Source organism: Dama dama, chromosome 22 (genome assembly GCF_033118175.1).
Source record: "Dama dama isolate Ldn47 chromosome 22, ASM3311817v1, whole genome shotgun sequence".
Classification (NCBI taxonomy): Eukaryota; Metazoa; Chordata; class Mammalia; order Artiodactyla; family Cervidae; genus Dama; species Dama dama.
Window position 1 is genome coordinate 25,580,000 of NC_083702.1, and position 27,783 is coordinate 25,607,782.

The following is a 27,783-nucleotide window of genomic DNA, read 5'->3' on the forward strand; positions in this document are numbered from 1 at the left end:
AGGAAGACAAATTAAAAAGATATTTTAATTATAGATTACAAGCCACAAGAAAAGAAGAATCCCTCAAATCTTGACAATTTAGCTTAAATTCCTTTGTAAACCAGTTAATATTCTAGTTGTATCACAGCCATAATCTACTAGTTAAATATTGGCATAAAGGCAAAAATTGTTAAGAAAAAAAAATAATTCAAAGGTCATAGCCATCACTGAAAAGAGAAAATATAGTTTTCACAAAATGTCCTTACTTAAATCAACTTAACTTTCCCTGTTAATATTTCTTCTCTAAAAAAAGAAAAAGCCAATTATCTAACGACGACTATTTCACTTACCACATCTCTGTCAATGCGGGCTGCCATCATCTCAGGTGTTTCTTCCTGCTGGTAATAATTTCTCTGTTTCTCAACTAAAGAAAAGAAAATCATACATCTTTCAACCTGTTGCTTAAGTGATACCAATATAAATAACCAGACGTGCAAACTGTCTAGAAGAGAGTGTCACTGGCAAAAGTAAACACTTGCACTGGATACAAAAATCAAAGCCGTGCTCATCGCCTCTGGCCTGCCCCTCACCACTAGCGTCTCTGACACGTATCCTCACCACCGTCATCTCTGACACTCATTCCCACCACCACACTCGACACTGAAGTACCAGCCTTTCATCTGCATGGTATTGATTTACCCTGTAACTTCCCGTCTATTCTCTCTTCCAACGTCAGATGCCTGTGGAACCAACCCTAACTTAGTACCCTTTAATTCCTACAGAAGAAAAAATATACACATTTTTAAGCACCTATTTCTTCAAAGGGGGCAACTAAGTTCTAAGTTTCAAAGCTCCTTATTCTCATACTTTCTAACATCATGATAATAGTAAAGCTTTGGGTCTTGTGATAGTAAAGGGCTTCTAATATTCCAGTTGTAATTAAGCTTAAAGCCCACAATGTTGGGCTCATTCTCATTGGAAGCTATATGCTTTAACAGCAGAAATACCTACAAGAATTTGCAAATTGAAGAACAAAAGTCTCGAGATATTATGTTAGCTCAACTGGCTAGGGCATGATGTTAATCAGTATCATTATCTGAACTCCTTCCAGCTACAAGACTATTAACACTTTCAATTAACACAGATACTCATTCCAAGATTTCTCAGTAGATGAAATGAAAGAAAAAGGGATGGATGGGACAGGAGAACTGCATCATTACTAAATGGAAACACAACTCATGATGGATCCTCACGGCTCATCATGTTCAATATAGAGAACTTCAAAAAATACTGCAAACTGCTATGCCTCCTCTATGTCTGACTTTACCCTTAAATGGAATATTCACCAAAAAAGAAAAAAAAATAACTGAGTCTTAGGAAACTTAATCAGTACCATTTCCATATATGAAATCTAGCCAGTTAGCTGTTGTTTCTACATGTGGTTGGCTGCTATCTCGGTTATAGGTATACCAGGCAGCAGTTAAGTTGAAGCTGAAATATAGGTATTAGGAACTCTACTAGGTCCCAAAATATCATTTGGAGGACACAGTGAGGGATATGTAGTATTTCTCAGAGTTTTTCATATTCTGAGGCACTACTAGGAATGCACTGCAATTGCCACTATTCTACAGAGATCTCTTCTGGAGTCAGGGTTGAGCTATGGCTGCATCCGTGCCTGCATGCTCAGTTGTGTCTGACTCTTTGGGCCTGTGGACCGTAGCCTGCCAGGCTCCTCTGTCCATGAGATTCTCCAGGCAAGAATACTGGTGTGGGTTGCTGTTTGCTCCTCCACCAGGGGATCTTCCAGACCCAGGAATCAAACCCAGGTCTCCTGCACTGGCAGGCAGATTCTTTACCACTGCGCCGCCTGGGAAGCCCCAAGAGCTATGCCAAGGATCCAAAGAAGGAGTCATCCAACCTAAGTCAGCTGCAGCCTTCAGGCGGAGCAGAGATACTCCTCTTAGAGGGCTTTCAACTACAAAGTGGCCTGGATCCAGGCAGAACCTCATATGCTAAGCGGTGTGTTCTGTTTGACCTAGTAGTAAACTAGAAGTTCTGAAAAGTTTTTCTAACTGTAACTTAATAGACGAGACTGTACAGAGTACTTTAGACAACATCTAATGAGGGACTTCACTGGTGACTCAGACTGTGAAGAGTCTGCCTGCAACGCAGGAGACTGGGATTCGATCCCTGGGTTAGGAAGATCCCCTGGAGAAAGGAATGGCTATCCACTCTAGTATTCTTTCCAGACAGAGGAGCCTGGTGGGCTACAGTCCCTGGGGTCACAGAGTCGGACATGACTGAGTAACACACACAATGAGGGCTCAGAAATTCCTGGGAATAGATTTTTGTTGTTGTAAATTATAGGTTTGATGGATGTTTTTATAGGTTTATTCAGAATGCCTAAAAAACTTAAGATGTCTTATCCTTCCTCAACTTCAAGGAAGACCATTTTGACCTCTCTCAAAATAAAACCCACATCTCTACCAAAAGAGTAACAACAGCAAAAATACTCTAAGTACACAAGAAGTAGAAAACACTATAAAATTCCACTTAGCATTTTAAATACAAAGTGGAAATGTATATAAAGTGTTATAAAGTTACAGTAACTAATAATTATGCTACTTGATTTCTGAAAAATGGATGTTTCAAAGATTTCTTTCATCTGTTTGGTAGCTGGGCTTATATATAAACTGAAAATAGCTTTAAGGACACAAGAGTCTAAATAAAATGGAAAGTGATTAATAAAATGAACTCAATTTGGCAAAAATGATTTCCTACTATACGTTCCAGGCACTATCATATACATTATTCCCTTTCAGAGTCACAGAAACATATGAGCTTAACTCATTCCCATTCTGCAAGTGAGGCATAAGTTTTAAGGTCACACAGGTAGGCTTGCCCCAGAGCCTAAATTTTGGTTCACCGGACTCAAAGGACAGTCCAGTATCACTCATTTTGTCAATTAAGTTTTGTAGTTTAACTACACTGCTAGATATTCTTATGAATGATGCTTTACTAGTTAAAGAGTAAGTGATTTAAGTAGTCACACTGAAAGTGAAAATGAAGTCACTCAGTCGTGTCCGACTCTTTGCGACCCCATGGACTGTAGCGTACCAGGCTCCTCAGTCCATGGGATTTTCCAGGCAAGAATACTAGGAGGTAAAAGAATTGATGCTATGGTCTCCCATCAAATTCAAACTCACCAGATCACAATTTATTTACCCCTAAAATCAAGAGACTGGACTAAACATATGTGAAGGCATTTTCCAATTATAAAAATTTCAGACATTGTGAAACATTCTGACATATAATATATTACACTATGCTTTTTGGTACGGTTATTTGCTTCAAAGAATATCAAGGCAAAATGACAGTACAGACATAAGACCCATTGGGTAAATTTACATGATGGTGAATGCTATTTAGCCCTTTTCCACCTCCCTGTCCCCTGTCCTGACATCCTGCCCTTGTAAACATGAACAGTTTGTCCAAAAGAGGACAGTGGTAAGATAACAGTAATGGAAAGAACTTTAAGGTATCATTATTAAAAAATATTGATCTAAATTATATTAAATATTAAAATATTTCATTTATATATTAAAAATTATATCAAACACATCATATTAAATATAATATATTATACTAGGTATATTAATTTAAATATATTTTATACTATTAAGTATATTAAAATATTCTATTATCATTCTTTTTATTGTTAGTTGAGTCAAACTCCCTCTTTGAGTGCTTTAAAAAGAAAAGACTCTAACACTAGATTTATTAAAAGACTGGTCTTAACTCTTAGAGACAATAATCTTACAAAGCCCAAGGTTTAACTTTCCTTTATGTAAGATGTATTTTTACAAAACTAACCTCAAGTTTCAGCTTAGAAATCAGCATCAGAGGCCGAAAGCAAGAACTGGGTCACAACTCAAAGTAAATGTTCAATAAGTACCAATCCCCGGAAGTACTCACAGTCTCCTTGATCAGCTGCCAATGCGGACCAGGCTGCCACTCGACTCCTAACGTCCACCTGGGTCACAGTGCCAGGGGGGACGGGGGCAGGAGCTTTGGGTGGAGGTGGTATACCAGGATCTGCTTTGGAAATCATCCTGAAAACAGATGAAAACAAACTAAATTTTTACTATCACTATTTCTATAATACATCAGTTCTCTCACTTTTAAGTATTAGCTCTTTAACCTCAAGAACTATGCCTTGGGGTAGAAAAACAAAGATTTCTTAACCATTCCATATTATGTATATTTATAAATGTATATGAAAAGTATAGAACATTTTCAGTTCAGCTGAAAACCAGGTTTAACGTTTTTTTCTGGGTCTCCTATGATTTGCAAAGGGTGTTAACCAAACTAGAGTCCTAGTATCTATTTATATTCCCTTAGGCTATCTTCCCTTAAAATGCCACTCTTTTGTTCATGAGTCTCTAGGACAACAGAAGTGGGAGAAGCCATACCAGAGAATTACCAGAATTATGGAGAGAAAAGCCATGCGCACACACATGCACACCAACAACCTTGAGAAAGCAAATGAGTTGAGATTACAGACTGCAATCTGTAAAACATGATAATATACCTTTGCTGAAAATATTTTAATTTTTAAAGAAAAAAATGACTTAAATAAAAACCAATTCTAGCCCTTAATCTCTTTTAATGTTTTTACCTCAAGACATCAAGCCGCCTCTTCTGCTTTCCGCCTTTACTGTCACTGATTGCACTCTCAATATCTTCACTAATTAGGTTTGCCTGCAACGAAAGACAAGTTACCTGGGAGGTTATGGATTTCTTTATCTTGGTATGCAGGTTAAAACAGAAAAAGGGATTATGTTCGCTGTCCAAATCAATAAATGTCTTGATGCAAAAGAAAAGTGACTTTTTTTAAAATCTGCTTTTGAAACATGACACTTGTAGTTTTCTTCAGTGAACTTTGTAATGAAAGGATTTGAAAATGGAAGGAATTTTTAAAGATTATTTCATCCAGACTCCTTTAATTAAAAAAAAAAAAGCTATACTTGTATAAAAGCAAAGGGAAAAAGGATTTGCATATGTTGAAAGTATAATCACATGCTGAAAATGTAACTGGGTTAATACCTCTGCCTGGGAAGAGGTGAAGGAATCGGAAGTACCAGCATATGCACCAGCATCCCTCCCCTCCCCCATCCTCACCATCCACTGGGCACCCATTAACCATGGACATACGTAACTCAGTTCCAGCAGAGCCACTCCCCCAGTTTAAGGCAGCCCCAAGTCATTACTAGGTGGACCCCAACACTTGGCCACAACCCTTGTGATAACCCTTTTATTCTGTCATTTTAGGTTAATAAAATTTAGCTTTCTCCAAAGGAATGATGTTTCTGATACTCTTCCAACAAGAGCACTTGAATGTCTGATATGGTTTTCTTGGGAACCAACGTGAGATTAGCAGCTAAGAAGTTTGTTTGGTTCTGAAGTTTATTTATAGCCAGTGATTATTACTGTATATCACATTCTTACTGGGATATATTCATCTCCTATGTCTGCTTGTTCTCTTTAATTATTATGTTATCCTCAAATACACACACACACACACACACACACTCACACACACATTGTTATTTAGTTGCTAAGTCGTGTCTGACTCTTTGCAACCTCATGGACTGCAGGCTGCCAGGCTCCTCTTGTCCATGGCATTTCCCAAACAAGAATACTGGAGTGGCTTGCCATTTCCATCTCCAGGGGATCTTCCTGACCCAGGGATCAAACCTGCATCTCCTATATTGGCAGGAGGATTCTTTTACCATGGGGCCACCAGGGATGCTCCCATATATACACATACATACATAGTTATATATTATACTCCTTACCATAGGCACAGGTAATCATAAAATTTTAGAAGTGAGGTGACACTTAAAGATCATATAATCTGTTCTTGTTTTATAATTAGCAAAACTGAGGAATACTCATATGATGATTTGGCCTAGGTCACACAACTATTAAACGAGAATGCTAACGTGTCCTAGTCCAGCTTCACTTGGGTAAGAACATCCTAGTTTTAGGAAGACACTACAAACATCACGCCAAAGGCTTTCTATTATGTGAGGAAATAAAATTGAAGATGTCTAGGAGTCCTGAATTTCCTATGGGCAGGGTGTGGAGTTGGCTATCATATTTCCAAGAAAAAAATGTATACTGAGGTGGGCAGGAGCATTGTATAATGATAAAGAAAGGTTAAAACTCAAAAGGGAAGTTGCAAGATGACCCATACGAAAGAAACTACATATATCATTGCATTTATATTTCTAATGGGGCAAGGAAAAAAATCCATCCCAAATGTGGAATATGGCACCAGTGAGTACATGCATAGAGCTGTGTGGTGGCACTTGAGTTTTTAAGCAGGACAAAACAGCATTCAGTAAATCTGTTTTGGACCCATCAATATCATCATGCCCCAACAAATAAAGCAAGCCCTTTATCCTCAAAACTGGAATCCAGAAACTTCACTCAGTCCAATAACAGTTTCCAGGGAGAGATTTTCAAGCACTGAGACATATAGCAGATTTAAATGTCTTTAAGCATAGCTCTCAGTTTAAAATGTTTGAATTATATTTCACTGTTTTCAGAGTAAAATATCCATCTTAATCCTTACTGATGTAATAAATCTAACCTTGCAAAAAAAATTCTTAACGTGTTTTATGACTTTACAAAGGCAACATATGAGAAGTCGGATGAACTTATACAAATTATCTATTGCCACAATTCTTTCCAAGTAAGATTTTTAGAAAGTCATTTATGACACAAATTGAAATAAAAAGAAAATTATAAAATATACTACTTATAGTCAATCTTAATTTACCTATCATATTTTAATGTCAAAGAATTACAGAAAAGATCAAATGACACTTTATGCTAATCTCCCAACATTTCTTTATAAGAAAAAGAATGCCTGTATATATTACATACAATCAAGAGGTAAATCACTGTCTTGACAAAGCAAAAATCAACTCAATTAAAAACAATTTCCCTTTTAGAGAAATCAACTCATGAAATAAAGATTCAAGGTTTCAGATAAATTCTAATGTCCAATAAAGCATCACAAATTATAATCATTTGAAAATTACAGTGTACTTTGAAATATAAATCTTTAGGATATGGCGTATTATTACCAGTAACTATGCTCAACTCTTTTCACATTATGACTTGGGGATTACATAACTTGAACAATTATTCAAGTCACATAATTGAACAGTAACCCTTAAATCAGTACCATGGAAAATGTCCAAGTGTTTCATTGCAATAACCCATGATATGTGATTGGTGCCAGAATAAAACACAGCATAAAACAGATGACATGGTTATTGTCTGTGAAGCATGATTTTTGAAGAATCAATCTTTAATTATAAGTCCAAGTCCCTCAGTGAAGAATTTAAGGTATTATCTGCACATTTTTTAAATAAACAGAATGCATCTGATTTTTTAAACAACATTCAATCTTCTCTTTATTTACTTAGCCTAAACACCCTAGGGAAGATACTGAGGTGTTTTCCTTACAAAATTGTAAGAAACTAAAAATCTAGTATCTAGTAGCCATATGATTGAAGGAGGTAATCAAAAGCTAGAACATCTGCTTAAAGAGAGAGAAAATTCACCAGTCTTTTACCTTAATCTCATCACACTGGAAAAGATGAAGGTCTGGCTTGCTCTGGGTTGGCTCTTTGCACACCAGGGCAAGAATTGAATCATAGCTACAGGAGTGCATCACAGCTTGGCAATGCTGAATGGTGTTCAAAGGAAAATTCTCCAATTCATTCTAAAAAGCAAAAATACAACTTGCCTTACTTTTCATTGGATATATAAAACCTACTCCATAAAGAGCTCTAGGCATCATACCAATAATTTTTAAAGTATGCAAACCACATTGACAACACCAAATGAATACTAGTAAACACAGAAAATATGGAGGATGAGTATGTACAAGGAGACAGCAAAGACACCATCCTGGGCTAGAGGAGGAGTGAGAGAAAGAGCAAAAAAGATGGAAATATTTAATAAAGGAATGTGGTTCTGTTCTTAATAAACAGAAGAAAACCTGAAATTAGTACTACTGATTTCCTAAGATTATTGGATAGAGAGGATGCCTTTAAGAGAAAAATAGGTAAACTGATGCCTCTTTCCAAAGTTATTCTCCATCTTACCTGGTATTCTTCTCCCTGTGGCTCTATAATATCAAGGTTTTGCTATGTTTTGTTTTTACTTGAATATTATAGTCATACTCTTAGTTTTTATCTTCAGTAATCACAAATGTTAAGCTAAGAATAATACATCATTTGTACACTTTTCAGTGAATCTCTTGGAAGGAAATATTCACTATACAAGTTTTTCCAACCAAAAATGTCAAACATCAGGGTTAGAAGAATCTCGCTAAAAAATACATTCTTTGAAATGATTAAGCTATTTGGTCATATGAAATTGAATAGTCTCTAACCAATAAAAAGACATGTCAATAAGACCTTGATAGATCAAATAATTACTTCTGAAACAAATGAATTTTCTGTTCATAATAATAATGAATTATTTGTTAATGAGATACATTTAAGGTGGTTATCCTAACATGAATGGCCTTACACAAATAGCAAGCAGTGTCATGATGTAATTGATGGAAGAAATGGCGGTTTTTTGAAAGTAAACAAAACCCAATATCCCTGATAACTGGAACATAAAAAAAACAACTTTTATTACAGATAGCACATATACACAGACATCACATTTTTTCATTGGATATATAAATTAGAAAAATTTATTCTAAGCCCTCATTCCTTGGGACCCAGAAAATGTGAAACAAAAAATGCAGATTCCATTAAAACAGAATGTAATTTCTAAGACACACCAGGGAGATAGCAATTTTCTTTCAAAATAAATTAAATAATATCCCTTCTCTATAACTACTTGAAACTAGGAGGATTAGAGAAGCTCCCGGGTATTAGTCTCTCACAGAATGCAATGGATGAGATGAAAGAAAGGGCAAATTTTACATCCTACTCCTATCAGAATACTTTAACATGATCAAAAAACTTGTTTTCTTTATCTTAGCAACTCAAATGCCTACTAGGCAATGGGGCTCAGAAAAGGCCTTTTTTAAGAGCGCTAGCATCTTACCTGACTACCTATGTGAAAGAAAGGTACCCGGTGTTGACCTGGTGGAAGTTGAGACACATACACACAAACTCCTTCATCCCAATTCACTCACTGGGGTTCAAACCACAACACTTGGATATGGTTTGGCCTAGCATATAATTAACATATGTCTTAAAGAATAGTGCCCTATAGGGGCTTTAGTTTAGCACTACGTATTTTTTCCTCACTTCTTCCATCTCATCATACATGGTTAAAGAAACACTGTATCCCTCTATTTCTAGTTTAAAAACATGATTTTGCATGCATAAAGTATATGGAGAAGGACATTTTCCCTTAAATTCACTGACAAGAGTATTTTATGGTGCCAAATATTTACCCATTTTCAAATAATGTGACCTAACACGAACATAAATATTTTTAGACTTTCTTGAAAATAAAATAGCATATGTTTTTCAAACTTGCCTTTGATTCTAAATCGATCAGGCTCACAGCTTTCTCATCCACCTGAAGAATCATATCTTGAGTCCATACTTTGCCCTTGGCATCGAGCAATTTCAGCTTCCTTATTCCATCATCAACAGTTATCATAGCATCTTTCCGATCCAGAACAAAGGTGGTCAAGTGCTTGTGATTGAGAAAAGAAAAAACATAACACACACAGCCTCTTAGTAAACATTTTCCCCCGCAAACTGTAAAGTTAACCTAACTGAAGTCAGCTAATAAAGGGGAAAGACAAAGATTGGGTTGGTCAAAAAATTCATTCAGAATTTTCACACCTCTTACCTGAAAACCCAAACGAAATTTTTCACCAACCCAATACAAAGTACTTTAGAACTTCAAGGGACCCTTACTGCGATAATAAAGTCAAAACAGGTTTTTGCTAAATAGAGCAAATGATGCCTTGAATCATAAAACATCTAAATCTGTTTAATACTGAGCCTTGTTGAACTAGACAAACATGAGAAAAACAAACTTTAAACAGCTTAAATAACATGCTCTTTATTTAATCTATTTTATTCCATCTTGGCTATTTAGATGTTGAACAACAGAAGGCAGTCTACAAACCAGCCTGAAAACTATAGATACTGGTAGCTGAGAACAGTGACAGCAATTCTAGTTTGCAACAAGTGTCAAATTATTCACTCCACTGAAACAAAACTTTAAATTTTATTAAGCATGCTTGAGGAAATAGAAACCTAAAAACAGGAGCAATTTAAAAATTATTCCCTAATTCAATATTTTCTATTATAATAAGCAAAGTTCACCCAAATAGATCCCAATTAAGAGCAAGTATCTTAAAACACAGCAACAGAGGGAAAATTAAAAAAAAAAAAGAGAGACCACTGTTTAAACAGAACTTGCAATAACTTTAGACAAAACCATCAAGGCTTATTTCAAGAAGATTCCATAATACATAATAGAAGTCTTTGTTCTGTTTTTAACCAAAAAAAGGCTGATAACGATAAATGAGTAGTTATTTTAATTTATTCTCCATGAAAACAGATTAACTAGATACTTTTATATTTAACATCTGTTTTTAAAAAATCTAAAAGAAAAATTTCAACCCAATTTACAACATCATAGACATGAAATAAAACATCGCTCTGATTTTACTACCAATTTTTATGTCCCTCAAGCTTCATTCTACATTGTAGCAAACAGCAAAGTATCTTACTTCAACGCGGTATTGGGATATATCTGACACACTGCTGACACTGTCCCGTGCATAATTCTTCCTTTGTTCTGGAAAAGAAGTTTAAAAGGCTGTTATTTACCCATGAATATGCTAAAGTTCATATAGCAGTGTCTCATGGCCATCTCTAAAACTAGTCTATCTCATATATAAGTACAGTAGTTGACAAGTCACCATTGTGTGGTTATCTGAAAATACTCATTATTCATATTCAATGAAAAAGTAATGCAAAAGTTTACATGAAATTCAAAAATGATCTGACCAACATAAACGATAATAATCCCAAAAGTTAACAAGATTATTCATGTATAAGAAAAAAAGCTATTTCATCTAAAGATGTTATTAATCAGGGATGTCCTCTTGACCAGAATAGAGAAAAATCTGGCTTGTAAATTTCATCTTTTAACGCACTGAGAACAAAATGGAACTGCAAATACTGTTACGGATACTGTATTATATGAGTTAGACTACATTATTAAAATAATAATGCAAGGCACACGTTTCACCATAGCCACACTAGGGAGCGGGTTAGAGGAGATTCAAAACATGATTCAATCACACTCAATGCCATTTACCTCTAATAATATTCACACATATACAGAACACAAATGTGATACTCAGAATTGTAGGTATAAGCTATTAGAAAAAAATAAGAAAGTTAGGTAGAAAGTTACTGCACCAACTATATAAAAAGCAAAAAGCAACCTGTCTTTCTTTTTTTGCAAAATGCTGCAAAACCAAAATAAAATATGTGACGGCAATATTTTGTACTTGTTGCTTTCTAATCAAGCAACTTGATCATTTGTAAATTTGCGGTTGCCCAATTTTTTTTCCTATGGTGAAAAAAAACTTTAAGTGGGAAGCAGAAAAGTTTGGATTATCGCTTTTGTCTCTGTCACTAAGCAGGAGACTGATTTTGGCCAAAATCTGTGTCTCAGCACCCTTATTGTAAATACAAGGGTTAAATAAGCTCAAGTTTCAAGATTCCTACAGCACTAAAATTTATTCTCTCTCTCTCTGCCTCTGTCTCTACCTCTCTCACATAAACACACCTTAGCTTTCCTAATAACCATGTTTTTATCCAAATATAAGCCTGCTTGTTTCAGGTACTATAGAAATTTTCTGATTTTGCTAAAACAGAAGTTGAAAAGTTCTGCTGAACATAAGAGCAAAGTAAGTACAAATATACTAACTCAGAAAGTTAATACGCAGGATTTTTTAAAACAGTTAACTTTTGGTTTTACAATACCTATGAAAGTTACAACTTTTCATTTTTCTTAAAGCCTTAGGTGAGAATATAAATATGCCTTTTATTACATCACTCTGATATTATTCCAATACATTGTTTTTGCTTTTGCAGCATGAAAGTTATTTACTAAAAACAGGCACACTATAACATTCAGCATCTGCTACCTTTCTTTTTTTGTTTGGATGATGATCTGAAGAAGTATGATCCATCTGGTCCTACCAAAACAATGTCACCGAAAAGAAACATCTGATTTCACCTTAAATTTTCTATTACAGTATGACAAAACATAAACCTTAATTTACACCTTTTTAAGAGTGAACAACCATAATTTTTCTGATTATCAGCCAAGGATTAATCAATGTGAAATATGAACAAATGGATACTTGATGATAACTCTTAACCCATGATAATGCTTAAAAAGTCAATATTTAATTCAGGGGCACATCTGAGAAAAGCACTGTTAGAAAGAACCAGTATTTCAGAATCACCAGTTCCTCATATTCTAACACAATTCTCCAGGCCCAACTCAAAACACGAGGGCAGTTCTGTTTCCTTTTGTCTGGCCTCAGGACCATAAATGAAATGGCAGCGGTTGCCATGGTCTCCAATATTGACATGGCAACCCTAGGATGTTCAAATGCTTGAATGAGTTTTTCAGTTAAGTGAATGGCAAACACAGTTGAAGATAAAAACTATTGGACGTTTTGTAATTAAATATTCTCATTACGAGACAATAAAACTTTGTTCCCCCAAATTTCCTAACACATAGTTTCTCAAACCTACAGAAAAATACTTTACAAAAGTAGAAAACACTGTTTGATAGCATTCATAAACAGTATGATGTTAACTGATAGATAAGGTATCATTTCTAATATTCTAAATTACGGATCCATTGTCAGAATTCCTAAGCTCTTTCTCTCCAGTGTTATACAATAAATAAGATGTATGTGTTACAAGAAATCACCTTTTAAAAATCCTAAAAATGTGCAAATGCCATAAAATGGATTTATAAATAAACTAGTAGTTTCAGTGATTTAAATCAATGAATAAAAGTTACTATGAACATTTTAATAGGAAATTTTGAAATAAAGCACCTAAAAGGCAATTAGAGCAACATTTGTTTTTTAAGAAAATCATATGTACTCTCAAGTACAGCTGTAAATAGTAATTATGCTCCTAAGCCTGAAATATCTCACCCGGAGCTCTAAAACAGCATGGAAAGCCTCAATAAAGTTACCATGATACTTAAGATAAAGTCTCTATTGAGGTTCATCACTTCTCTAAGAAATGGTTCTCAACCTTGGCTGCACATTAGAAAATGAACTTTAAAAAACAGTGCACGCCCTCCCCCACCCACACTGCATAGCCCAGGATTCTAATGTAGTTGGTCTAGGATACAGTCTGAGCACTGGGCTTTGTAAAAGCTCTCCAGGAAATTCTAATTTTTTTCATTCTAATTCCAAGGATGGAAACTACTATTCCAAAATCAGTACAAAGGCCAATTCAACTACCACCTCCTAAGTTAAATTTTTTTTTTAGGCTAATTACTTTACAATATTGTATTGGTTTTGCCATACATTGACTTCAATCCACCACGGGTGTACATGTGTTCCCCATCCTGAAACCCCCTCCTACCTCCCTCCCCATCCCATCCCTCTGGGTCATCCCAGTGCACCAGTCCCGAGCACCCTGTATCATGCATCGAATCTGGACTGGTGATCCATTTCACATATGATAATTTACATGTTTCAAAGCCATTCTCCCAAACCATCCCACCCTCGCCCTCTCCCACAGAGTCCAAAAGTCTGTTCTGTACATCTGTGTCTCTTTTGCCGTCTCGCATACAGGGTTATCATTACCATCTTTCTAAATTCCATATATATGCATTAGTATGCTATATTGGTGTTTTTCTTTCTGGCTTACTTCACTCTGTATAATAGGCTCCAGTTTCATCCACCTCATTAGAACTGATTCAAATGTATTCTTTTTAATGGCTGAGTAATATTCCATTGTGTGTATGTACCACAGCTTTCTTGTCCATTCATCTGCTGATGGGCATCTAGGTTGCTTCCATGTCCTGGCTATTATAAACAGTGCTGCGATGAACATTGGGGTACACGTGTCTCTTTCAATTCTGGTTTCCTCAGTGTGTATGCCCAACAGTGGTAGCTGAAATTTTTTCTTTCCAAATTAAGAGTGTAAGTCATGGTCAAATAGTCTCTCTCTCTGATACAATTAGAGTTAGGAACAAACTCTACTTGACTGTAGTGCCACTGATGGTGCTTCACTGTTTTTCCTGATGGCTTTATTCCATGGACCAGAATATACAAACCCAAAGGGATGGAATTGGGTGGGTTCAGTTAGCAAAAATGGACATTCTTTATGCATTATTTTAGTGTTATTGAGTTGATACAGTGCTGTGAAAACTGATATTTTACTTCTGGACCAGGTACTTAAACTTAGGTTTCAGTGAACTTTGGATGATTAAGATGTATCACTGTAGGTTCATCAGATCTAACAGTTTTATTCCCCTGAAGGTGGCTACTGACAGGGGAGGAAGCTAGGCTGTGGGGGCTTATGGAAAATCTTGGTACTCCTCGATTTTGCTGTGAACCTAAAACTAACCCCCAAAATGTCTTAATTAAAAAAAAAAAAAAAAAAAAGGTTTCACTTAACTCTTCAATGAGTACAATGACCACTATACCAATACTCAGGTCTCAGCATTTAAACTTAAATCTCATTTGCCTATATTGCTGTTTACATATACGATAGCAAGATTTGAAACAGCTAATATTCAGAAAATTGTTATTTTCTCTTTCTCTGAAAACAAAACGCTGCTCAGAAAGTAAAGATTTGGTTATTAAAAATAAAAAGTGTAACATAAAAGTGAAAGTGAAACTCACTCAGTCGTGTCTGACTCTTTGCAACCCCATGGACTATACACTCCGTGGAATTCTCTAGGCCAGAATACTGGAGTGGGTAGCCTTTCCCTTCTCCAGGGAATCTTCCCAACCCAGGGATCAAACGCAGGTCTCCTGCATTGCAGGCGGATTCTTTACCAGCTGAACTACCAGGGAAGCTGAACAAAAGTAGCTGCCAAGTATTCCTCTAAGTAAAACAATGGGTTATTGTTCATACTACTTTACACTTATAGAAACTTTCAGCCATAGGGAAGAAGAACTCCTTTTCCATTATTTTAGTGTTTAATTTCTGTACAGGAGAGCTGGCTTAGTGGGAATCAGTAAGAAGCAGTGAGTAATAATTACCAGCTCTCATGATGTAGGCAACTATAAGCAAGATTGACAAATCAGTCTTTGAACAAGATCACTTTTTAAAAACAAACAAGGTCATTTTTACAAAACCACATAATTTAAGAATTCATTTTATTGCCTGGTCCAACAAGTTGTTAAAACAGCTCATCTCTCAAGGAGAAAAAAAGCTTTAAAACTTTCAGATAACATAGAAAATTTGCCAAACTGTCTTTTTGAGCCACACGCACTTGACATACTCTATGAAGCTGGATGTTGGCTCTAACATTGCCCAATCTCCTGGTAATATACAGTCAAGAGCCTTTTACTTATTACAGTTTTTAAAAATGCTTTTTCTTAAAATATGTATTTTTTCCAAGCAAATTACACCTTGTCAACAATGAGGATGGAAATAAGAAAAGTGGGTTTTAACCCTTCGGTGCCACCTGACTTTATAAGACCTCTCCTAGACTTCAAATGGGACAATTAAAGAGACTGATAATTCCAAACTAAGAACAGAAAGAAAAAGATAAGAACAAACCGAAAAATATGTGGGTCAATATCTATTAAGAGAAGTGGTATATTTGAGAACATTGAGTTGAGCACTGTGTAAAAATACAGCAAAGTTTACAGTCAGTTATATAGAAATGAAGCATACAGATAACAGATTACTGATGCTCACTTTATCAGTACCTCCACAAGAAGAAAAAAGAAAAGCAAGAAGAAAGCAATTATATCTTCCTACATGTTAACATCACAACAGTGTTCAAAGTCCAGGTAAAATGGAACTTGAGAGACTGCCTGTCATATCTTTTACTACATCATTGCCCAACAATATAATAAATGTAGGTCATGACAATAAACTATTACTAAATGGTAATTCTGTGAAACATATTTTTCTGGTGATAGGATCACTTTAAACAGCTGATTAGTTATGGTAAGTTGTCATATTCCACATTTAGCTCATTTAAAGGAAAGTCACTTTTCTAGGAAGTTCAGCTGTTCAGAACACAGCAAAGAACCCACACTTAAATAAAATAAGCCCTCTGAGAGGGAGACAGAGATGTCACAATGTCTAATGTTAATATTTGCACATGTTAATGCATAGATTCTCTATTCCCTACTTACAATCTATGTGTAATACTCACAGGATTTCCTATTAGTTTCTTACCCTACATATATCAAAAGCAAAGCTAGAAGCAGGCACGTTACCAACAAAGGACAGTTCACCTGAGTTTATTAAAATTGCTAGCCACAGGACCTAGCCACCCAGGAAAATACAACAGCTTCAAATACTCCCAAGGGAAAAGATCCTGTATGATTTGGTGTAAAGTTAAGGAATGGGGTTCCCTGGCGGCTCAGGGGTAAAGAATCCACCTGCCAATGCAGGAGACGTGAGTTTCATCCCTGGGTCGGGAAGATACCCTGGAGGAGGAAATGGCAACCCACTCCAGTCCTCTTGCCTGGAGAATTCCATGGACAGAGGAGCCTGGCAGGCTACAGTCCATGGGGTCGCAAAGAGTTTGACAGGACGTAGCATCTAAACAACAATAACAGCAACAAAGGTAAGGAATGTGGTCTCTGAGCACCTCACAGTATACCACCTGGAGTATACGCCACCGACCCTCTGAGTCATGGACAAAGGATTACAGGAGACACGCCCCAACAGAAGGGGATGTCTGAGGCTTTTTACAAGCATTTTCCTTAAAAAAAGACTATGACAAGCAGGCTAGCTGGAAAAAAAATACATAAAATTTTCAATTCCCTGATAATGGCAGCCAAATGAAATGTTACCACCATGAGGTAAGAAAAGAAAGAAACTGTAGAAGAGGGAAATTAATATGTATTTTCTACTTATATTGTCAGGGACTTCACTGACGCAGAGCTTCTCACATGCTGGCTTTAAAATTTCTTGTATAATAATGAATCAATGACAGCTTAGGGTGATTAAAACTGCAGCACAACTTAACCATTTTCCTTGAATAAATTAAAGAATATATCTAGAAGAAGCAAATTTATTATTATAATTGTGCAGTTCACATTCACAGGACTTATAAAAAAAATATTCCTAGTGATAGCTGGGATGCAAACTTTAAATTATATGATGAGGATTACCTCTTGTTCCTGACAAAGTGTCACTGAGATGAGATGTATGATATTTGGAGGTAATATAAAAATATTAAATTTGATGCATCTGTGAACCCGTGACTAAAAGTTACCCTCTTATACCCTTCCTCACTACCATGATGGGTTCACTACTTCTATTTTTTCATACATTTCCTGCAATATTATCATCATTTCTATTTTGCAGTTGAGGAAACTGGGACCAACAGATTAAATCGTTTGCTCAAAACAGCGGCCCTTTTGGTAGAAGTGCTATGATTCAGCCACGGATCATGTGGCGCCCCCCAAACCCATGCACTGCCTCTCTGAGAGAGATACTGAAGCAGTCATAATGGTGCATTATGGTGTCAGACTGAAAAGTGTTCTCATAAAAAAGACCAAGCTGCATGAAACTCCTGACACAGGCTCTAGCCTGTGCTCAGCACATAAAAAACACTGGTCATTGCCGTGAAACTCATGTTGCAGCATGCTAAATAATGCCCACACATCCCAGAGGTATCCATGTGCCAGGCTTGAAGCCGAGTGAATTCTTGAAAGATTGATTCAACTGGTTTCATCATCAGAGAGGAGAAATCTTAAAGGCATGCCCTGTGACACGATAAATGACATTACAAATCTCTCCTTTACCAACATGCTAATTACAAAAGAAAAGTTAAAACTGTGCAGTTTGGGAGGCTAAACAGTCCTAAAATTAACTAAATATAGTTAGAGCTTCAACTGGAATTTTATTCCAGCTGAATAAACTAGAAAAGGTTTGTTCAAATCCTGGACGTGTTTCTACGCTGTCATTCATCCATGTAACCATTCATCCCATTGACTGTGAACCTGTGAGAGAGAAGGCATAATGTTCATGTGTGTCTTTGTGGACAGTGTGCTGAGAGGGAAAGGTGAGTATTAGCTACAAGGAGGAGTGAAATGTTACCTGCAACTTCAAGGAATTTAAAACCCTCTGACATCTAAACCTAACACACTGCTGAGTCTTCTTTCTTGCTGATAAATGCCTCTAGCATTTGCCTGTTTCCATCATTCTATTTATGTCCTCTGTTTACCTATATGCTGCTCATTTTTGTCACACTACCCCAAATTAACTGTTACTTTTTCTTACAGTCAAGATTTTTAAATTTATGTTACTTTGACAAACTACCTCACCTTAGAAAGGAGTCCCAGTTGGCTTTAAATGTAAAAAGGGGGGAATAAAAATTTACTACTTAAAAGCTAAAGATTCAATTCCTGGGTAGGAAGACTCAATACTGTGAAGATGACTATATTACCAAACGCAATCTACAGATTCAATATGATCCCTATCAAATTATCAATGTCATTTTTCACAGGACTAGAGCAAAATATTTCACAATTCATATGGAAACACAAAAGATCCCGAATAGCCAAAGCAGTCTTGAGAAAGAAGAATAGAGCTGAAGGAATCAACCCTCTGACATCAGATTACACTACAAAGCTAGTCATCATGACAGTATGGTACTGGTATAAAAACAGAAATATAGACCAATGGAACAAGATAGAAAGTCCAGAAAAAAACCCATGTACCTATGGGTCCTTATTTTTGACAAGGGAGGCAAGAATACACAATTGGGCAAAGACAGCCTCTTCAATAAATGATGCTGGGAAAACTGGACAGCAACATGTAAAAGAATAAAATTAGAACACTTCCTAACACCAAATACAAAGATAAATTCAAACTGGATGAAAGACCTAAATGTAAGACCAGAAACTATAAAAATCTTAGAGGAAAACACAGGCAGAACACTTGATGACATAAATCAATGCAAGATCCTCTATGACCCACCTCCTAGAGTAACGGAAACAAAAACAGAAGTAAACAAGTGGGACCTGATTAAACTTAAAAGCTTTTGCACAGCAAAGGAAACTATAAGCAAGACAGTCCTCAGAATGGGAGGAAATAATAGCAAATGAAACAACTGATAAAGGATTAATTTCCAAAATATACAAGCAACTCATACAAGTCAATGCCAGAAAAACAAACAGCCCAATCAAAAAGTGGGAATAAGATCTAAACAGATATCTCTCCAAAGAAGGCACACAAATGGCTAACAAACACATGAAAAGATGTTCAACTTTGCTCATTATTAGAGAAATGCAAATCAAAACTACAATGAGATACCACCTCACACCAGTCAAAATGGCCATCATCAAAAAGTCTACAAACAATAAATGCTGGAGCGGGTGTGGAGAAAAGGGAACTTTGAACTGTTGGTGGGAATGTAAACTGATACAGTCACTACGGAAGATGGTATGGAGATTCCTTAAAAAACTAGGGATAAAATCACCATATGACCCAGCAATCCCACTCCTAGGCATTTACCCTGAGGAAACCAAAATTGGCAGAGACACATGTATCCCATTGTTCAGCACAGCGCTATTTACAATAGCTAGAACATGGAAGCAACCTAGATGTCCATCAACAGATGAATGGATAAAGAACTTATGGTATATATACACAATGGAATATTACTCAGCCATAAAAAGGAATGCATTTGAGTCAGTTCTGATGAGGTGGATGAACCTAGAACCTATTATACAGAGTGAAGCGAGTCAGAAAGTGAAAGATAAATATCGTATTCTAACACATATATACACAATCTAGAAGGATGGTTCAATTCAGTTGCTCAGTCGTGCCCGACTCTTTGCGACCCCATGAACCACAGCACACCAGGCCTCCCTGTCCATCACCAACCCCCGGAGTCCACCCAAACCCATGTCCATGGAGTCGGTGATGCCATCCAACCATCTCATCCTCTGTCATCCCCTTCTCCTCCTGCCCTCAATCCTTCCCAGCATCAGGGTCTTTTCAAATGAGTCAGCTCTTCACATGGGGTGGTCAAAGTATTGGAGTTTCATCTTCAGCATCAATCCTTCAATGAACACCCAGGACCGATCTCTTTTAGGATGGACTGGTTGGATCTCCTTGCAGTCCAAGGGACTCTCAAGAGTCTTCTCCAACACCACAGTTCAAAAGCATCAATTCTTTGGCACTCAGCTTTCTTCATAATCCAACTCTCACATCCATACATGACTACTGGAAAAACCATAGCCTTGACTAGACAGACCTTTGTTGACAAAGTAATGTCTCTGCTTTTTAATATGCTGTCTAGGTTGATCATAACTTTCCTTCCAAGCAGTAAGCGTCTTTTAATTTCATGGCTGCAATCACCATCTGCAGTGATTTTCCTGTCTTAGCTCTCTGAAAATAGACCTCTTTTTTTTTCTCATTTATTTTTACTAGTTGGAGGCTAATTACTTTACAATATTGTAGTGGTTTTTGCCATACATTGACATGAATCAGCCATGAAAATAGACCTTTGAATCTACAGTATTTGTGAAAAGCTTAATACTCTTTCTCCTTAACAAAAATCTTTGGGTTATTATTTAGATATCTGACTTATCTACATTATTTAGGTCTCTGATTCATCTATTCCCATCCATATACATCGAATCCATCTTCACCTGCTCCCAGAGTGATCCAAGACAAATAGGACCTATTATTCTCCCCCCCCTCCCCGACCCCCACCTCCACTAAAGCACTTCACTGACCACTCATTCCCTTTAAACAGTGTTCAGATGCCAGTGCATTGTTTTTTTCTAATGTGGTCTATGTTTGATTTTCTGATCTTATTTCCCGATATTCCACCTTGAACCCGCCAGTTAGTACTCAACTGTTTACAACTCACTGATGCACTATATTTATTCTACAGGTGTTAACTGAGCGTAAGTTACACATTAGCCACTGAGCTAAACTTAGGGAATCCTGATGCTAAGAAGGCAAAGGTGGCCCACATTCATGGAGCTTAGGGTCTAGTTTTAGAAGGCTTAATACAACTGTTTAAGGCACCCTCTAGCCCCACAAATGCCTGGAGAATTGCAGAGTTTAACCTCTCTTTGAAATTCCTCCTGGTCACCCCATTCACATAGAAGAGTTGACTCCACTGCACCACCATCTGCACCTCATTGCCATCCAAGCTTATTTAAAGCACTTTATAACATTGCATGCACAGGCCTACCTCACCAAAACAGTGCCCAACAAGTGACCATCTCTTATTGATCTTTGAAATGAATCAAATGACATGTAAACAGAGACTGTGAAGATCACAGTCAGGCACACAGAAACAAATAAGTATCTGTCTTGAAATGAAAGACTGAAGGAATTATTTTTGCAAAAAAGAAAAGTTTTTCCCTTTTCAGCTTCTTCAAGTCATGCTCTAGAGTGTAAGTCTTATAAAGTCAAGGGACCTTATTACTGGCCCTATTTGGGGCACATATATTACTGGCCCTGTTCTGGGCCCGTATTAATCACAAAATAAATATTTGTTGAATATATTCCCTAGATCTACAACTCATAATGACTAGGGCATGGTAAGAATGTCACAGTATCACACTCAAGAGAACTGAAACCAAAGCTAATCAGATTGACAAGGTCATAGGAAAATGTATATCGTATAAAATCCATTTTATGAATGTGTCATTTGAGTCCTAAAGTCTAGTCACTGCATATACAGGAAGAGAAAGAATCACAAAACCTTAGAATGAGTCATCTTTACCACAGCCAAAATTTTGTAGCTGTCAATGATGTAAAAAGAAAAGAATTTCAACTTGAGAAAATGCTATTGGTTCCTACAGTTGATAACAAACGATAGCAAATATATACAGTGTTTCCTGCTTGCCAGGCACTGTATTAAGCATTTCACACATAGTAGCTCATTAAATTCTTATATCAAGCCTATGAGATAGTCCCATTATACAGATAAGCAAAATGAGGGACACATAGGTAAAGTAATTTGTTCAGGATCACTCAACTAATAAATGGCAGAATTGGATTTCAACCAGGAAGGCTGGCTCCAGAGTCTTTGCTCTTAACTCCAATACTAGTCTCATTCTTTATGGGTACACAGTAACAAAAGGCCACACAGATCCCATAAAAGCAAATGTCTTCCTAAACACATGTGATACGTTTCAGGAGTCCTCAACTTCTTTGTAGTACTGAATTCTGTTTTATATTTGAAGTTTAAAAAAAAAAAAACCAGTATTTCCTTCTGAGACAACAGAAGGAAGACAATGGAAGTTAGAGAAAGATCACTAAGAAATTCCATAAGGGCTATTGGTCAAACTGTAATACTACCCAAAAAGTTCAAGAGCTGTAAGGAAGAATTCCCACTGTCAGCCCATGATCAATAAGATCAGTCATGAACATCAACAAACACATCACGCATCATTAGATGGGGAAATCTACCTAAGGTACTTAGGTCTCCATAGAAAAAGTCTCCATAGAAAGCACTGAATACATTTCATCTGTAGTTCTATACTGTATGACAGCCAGCAGAGATTATGGCTTTGGTAGCTTCACAAAGATTATTTTTAAAATAATCCTTATGCATTTATCTCTATTTCATTCCCAAAAATATAAACAAGCCATAGGTTCAAACTGTGGCTTTGAACATGTCATTTGCAAAGGTAGTCAGAAACATATTTATATCCACTTAAATATACGAACATACCATAGAGAGCCTTTGCACTTGTTCGTGAACTGTGATCTCTGTCCATGGAAAAGGTGGTTGATGATCCGTAGCCACTGTAATAAAACAAAAAATTAAAAAAAAAAAAAGGTCAGTGTGATGACTTAAAGTCCAAACGAAGCAATAAAAAGTCAAAACTACAAATACAAATTCCAGCATACCACAATCACCATATGTTTTTAGAAAAATATAGAGAGTTTATGCAGCTGGTTCTGTCCAGAAACAGGCCATTGGATCCTGATCCAATATAGATTCTCTCAAATGCCAAGTCAGAACCACAGCCAAGGGACTTCCCTGGTGGTCCAGTGGTTAAGACTTTGCGTTCCAATGCAGAGGGTACAGGTTTGATCCCTGGTAGAGGAGCTAAGATCCCACATGCCTTGTGAACAACAACAACAAAAAACCAAAACATGAAAACAGAAGCAATATTGTAACAAATTCAATAAAGACTCAAAAAAAAAAAAAAAAAAAAAAAAAAAAAAAACCAGCCATGGAGATTCAATAAGGTTGAAGCTAGCTTAGAAAAATTTAAGTTTACCATACTAAATTGAGTTTTGAGCAGTGATCCAATTATAAAAAGTTTTCAGTCATTCAAACTATAGCAAAATAGACACTATTGTTTTGAGAAATACTTAAAGAGAAGTTAACAAAAATAACTTTATCATTAAATTCAACTAGCTATATCCTACTTCTAACTTACTGTTATGTGAAGTAAACATTATTTAAATTTTTAAAATTTACTCAGTAAACATTTATTAAGCCCTAAAATCTAGAAACTCAACATTCAGAAAACTAAGATCATGGCATCTGGTCCCATCACTTCATGGCAAATAGATGGGGAAACAGTGACACACTTTATTTTTTCAGGCTCCAAAATCACTGCAGATGGTGGCTGCAGCCATGAAATTAAAAGACGCTTGCTCCTTGGAAGAAAAGTTATGACCAACCTAGACAGTATATTAAAAAGCAGAGACATCACTTTACCAACAAAGGTCTGTCTAGTCAAAGCTATAGTTTTTCCAGTGGTCACGTATGGATATGAGAGTTGGACTGTAAAGGAAGCTGAGCATCGAAGAACTGATGTTTCTGAACTGTGGTGTTGAAGAAGACTCTTCAGAGTCCCTTGGACAGCAAGGAGATCCAACCAGTCAATCCTAAAGGAAATCATTCCTGAATATTCATTAGTAGGACTGATGCTGAAGCTGAAACTCCCATACTTTGGCCACCTGATTCAAAGAACTGACTCATTTGAAAAGACCCTGATGCTGGGAAAGATTGAAGGCAAGAGAAGGGGATGACAGAGGATGAGATGGTTGGATGGCATCACCAACTCAGTGGACATGAGTGTGAGTAAACTCCAGGAGTTGGTGATGGCCAGGGAGGCCTGGCATGTTGCAGTCCACGGGGTCGCAAAGAGTCAGACACAAATGAGCAACTGAACTGAACTGAACTGAAAATCTAGAAAAGTGAGGAGTAATGTGGGTGGCTTCCCTGGTGGTTCAGCGGTAAAGAATCTGCCTGCCAATGCAGAAGACACAGGTTCGATCCCTGTGTTGGGAAGATCCTTAAGAGAAGGAAATGGCAACCCACTCTAGAATTCTTGCCTGGAGAATCCCATGGACAGAAGATCCTGGTGGGCTGCAGTCCATGGGGTCGCAAAAGAGTCAGACAGGACTTAGCAACTAAACAACAACAAAGGCGGGGGTAGGGGGGTAAGGAGTGTATTGTTCATACAACAAGTAAAATGGTTACAATAGAATGTGATATCTGGGTAAAACTAATAAATAAAACATCAAAAAGGGACTAAGTTTCTATAAGGATGCTCAAGAAGAGTTGACTGGCATTTAAGCAGAATCTAAAAGAATGGAAGGAAGCTCCAGAAGCAGGTGAGAATTAAGTGAGGAAAAAGCATGTAGATCTGGCTCAAGAACCAGGATGGCTGCTGAAGGAATAAGCATCTAATGGGATGTGCTTGGCAGAGATGAATGGCTCAAGAAGCAGGGAAGGCAAATAGAGAGCTTAAGAAATAAATTTCTGTTCTCTTTATACAGGGAAGTAACATGATCCAAACTACTTTTTAAGAAAGATAATCCAGGAATTAATGGCAAGGTAACCAGATGGAAAGACTGAAAGCAAAAGGAGAAGAGGGTGGCAGAGGATGAGATGGTTGGATGGCATCACTGACTCAATGGATATGGATTTGAGCAAACTCTGGGAGATAGTGGAGAAGGCAATGGCACCCCACTCCAGTACTCTCGTCTGGAAAATCCCATGGATGGAGGAGCCTGGTAGGCTGCGGTCCATGGGGTCGCTAAGAGTCGGACACGACTAAGCAACTTCACTTTCATTTTTCACTTTCACACATTGGAGAAGGAAATGGCAACCCACTCCAGTGTTCTTGCCTGGAGAATCCCAGGGACGGGGGAGCCTGGTGGGCTGCCGTCTATGGGATCACACAGAGTCGGACACGACTGTAGTGACTTAGCAGCAGCAGCAGCTGGGAGATAGTGAAGGACAGGGAGGCCTGGTGTGCTGCAGTCCATGGGGTCGCCAAGAGTCAGACACGACTTAGCAATTGAACAAAACCAGATGGAAAGGGACTATAAAAATTCACGCAAGAGATAAAGCCCACAAATAAAGTTAGAAGAGAAGGAATAGTTTGGGATAGAAATAAGGATTCCTTAATAGAAGAAATTATAATAAATTCATGATTAAATGGATATTTATTATAAGAAAAAGGGGAAAAAATGAAGCTGTGGTAAAACTTTCTGACTTGAATAAACTGATGGGCAAGATAAAGATGACGCTTGACATAATCCCCTGGTGTCTCTTACTGACCAGCACTAAAGGCATTGGTGATCATCTTTGTAAAAAGAAAATGTGAAGCAGTGTGAACAGGCTAGATCTGAAAATTGTGAATAACCGAGCTATGAAATCTAGTGAACTCTAAATTAGAATGGCCAATATAAAATAACAACAATATTAACCACAATATACAAGGCAATGGCCACTTAAGTTGGGGTACCAATTTCAAATTATATCTAAAGCCACAGGAATTGGCCTTTTTTTTATTTTACACAATGGTAAATATCTTGAGAGACTGGACTAGATGACATTTAACTTTCCTCAAATGCAAATATTTTACAAATAACAAAACTGAATGCTCCAGAGAAAGTGAAAGCTATGAAATAGAGTACATATTCAACTATGGAAAGCATTAATACATAAAATACCAGAACAAAACATCTTCAATTAGATCATTGTCATTGGGGTTGATTGCCTAACCATCTTTTTTCTTATGAGACACAGTAAACTTTTAACAATAACATATCTTAGTGTTACAAGAAGTTATATATTGAGGAATGAACTACATAAAAAAGTGAAACAGATCTTTTTGTTGAAAATATAAAACAATTAAAACTACCAAAACAAATTAAAATAAGCAAAAAATTAAATATAAAATTTCCAACTTACTTCATTTGAGATGGATTCATTCCAAAACCACTGGGATGATTGGAAATATGACCATTCATCGTGATTTTAATGCTTGTGTTCTGAAAAGAGAAAGGTTCATGGATTGAAGGCAGTAAAAAGGTTGAGACATCTCAGCTCTAAAGTTATTCATTCAACAAAATGTGTGTCATTTCCAGGATGACGCTAGAAATATAAATATCTCCACCCTTAGAGAGCTCAAGCTCCAGAATTACATATGGACATACAAACAAAAATTAAAATGCCATTTAAAAATTGTTTTCCTAATATTTATTTACTTATTTAGCTGCACCGGGTCTTAGTTGCACCATGTATGATCTCTGGTTGCAGCACATGGGATCTAGTTCCCTGATCAAGGATCAAACCCCAGATGAGTAAAAGAAAAATTGTAAATATAGTTCTGAACCCTCAAACTAGATAAGCATAATTCTATATTTTACTCAATTTTATTAGATGTTATTTTAATATTTCATTATGAACGTAATATAAACTCATTAAATTAAAAAAAAAAAACAACTTGAAAAATACAGAAAAGCACAAAATACAAAATAGTACAGAGGGGAAAAGTATCACCCAACCCCATCATTTAAAGATAACCATTTAACAGTCCTGCCAGTTTCTTCCAGTCTTTTTTTTCTGTATTTAGCTTTTCTTTCTTCCTTTCTTCTATCCTTCCTTCCATTTTCTTTATTCCTTCTTTCAAAGCATATCTGACCACATCCTATCCATACACTTGGATACTTTTTTCAAGAAGGTATTCATTTATACATTCCTTTTACTCTTCACAAGAAAAGCAACTTTTTAAATTAACACCAGATGATACTTCTCTTCAGAAACCATTTTTAATCTGTTTCATAAACTGAACAAATTTCTTTCAAATAAGATGAGTGCAAATAAGTAAAACTTCCTTATTGCCATATCCAATGGCCTTTTCTTTTTCTCCTAGACAGCATTCCTACAGCTGAATTATTTCTATTCACCCCTAAATACTCGGCCCTTCTTGGTTTCTGTGGCACTAAACTATTTTGGGTCTTGTCTTACATTTTTGACTTTTGTATACATTACATCACTATGTTGCTTCAATAACTGAGAGGTAGGTGGGACGTATCCCAGCTTTATTATGAGACAAAGGCAAAGACAGTAGAAACATTAACAGCTACTGTGTGAGTTACATGTCAGGTTCTATGATGAATACTGGGACTCCTAAGGAGATCAAAAGAGACATAGTCCTAGCTTTGTGCCAATAGTCTAATAGGAAAAACATACTTAGTAAATAAATATAATATTTTAAATTGTTGTTACTGTTACAAAGGGAAAATTAAGGGC

The 27,783-nt window shown here is 36.6% G+C and overlaps 1 protein-coding gene across 8 annotated transcripts in view; it reads right to left on the reverse strand.

The window, feature by feature from the left end:
• Positions 1-27,783, reverse strand: part of EPS8 (EGFR pathway substrate 8, signaling adaptor) — a 202,081-nt gene that overhangs the window by 52,132 nt on the left and 122,166 nt on the right. For all 8 annotated transcript variants that reach the window (XM_061125076.1, XM_061125073.1, XM_061125074.1 and 5 more), the window contains 8 exons: positions 26,440-26,519; positions 22,948-23,021; positions 10,781-10,848; positions 9,568-9,729; positions 7,631-7,780; positions 4,658-4,740; positions 3,955-4,091; positions 330-403 (listed from right to left, as the gene is read on the reverse strand). In XM_061125076.1, the coding sequence (XP_060981059.1) occupies positions 330-403; positions 3,955-4,091; positions 4,658-4,740; positions 7,631-7,780; positions 9,568-9,729; positions 10,781-10,848; positions 22,948-23,021; positions 26,440-26,498 (807 nt within the window). In that variant the 5' untranslated portion in view covers positions 26,499-26,519. The remainder of the gene's footprint in view (positions 1-329; positions 404-3,954; positions 4,092-4,657; positions 4,741-7,630; positions 7,781-9,567; positions 9,730-10,780; positions 10,849-22,947; positions 23,022-26,439; positions 26,520-27,783) is intronic.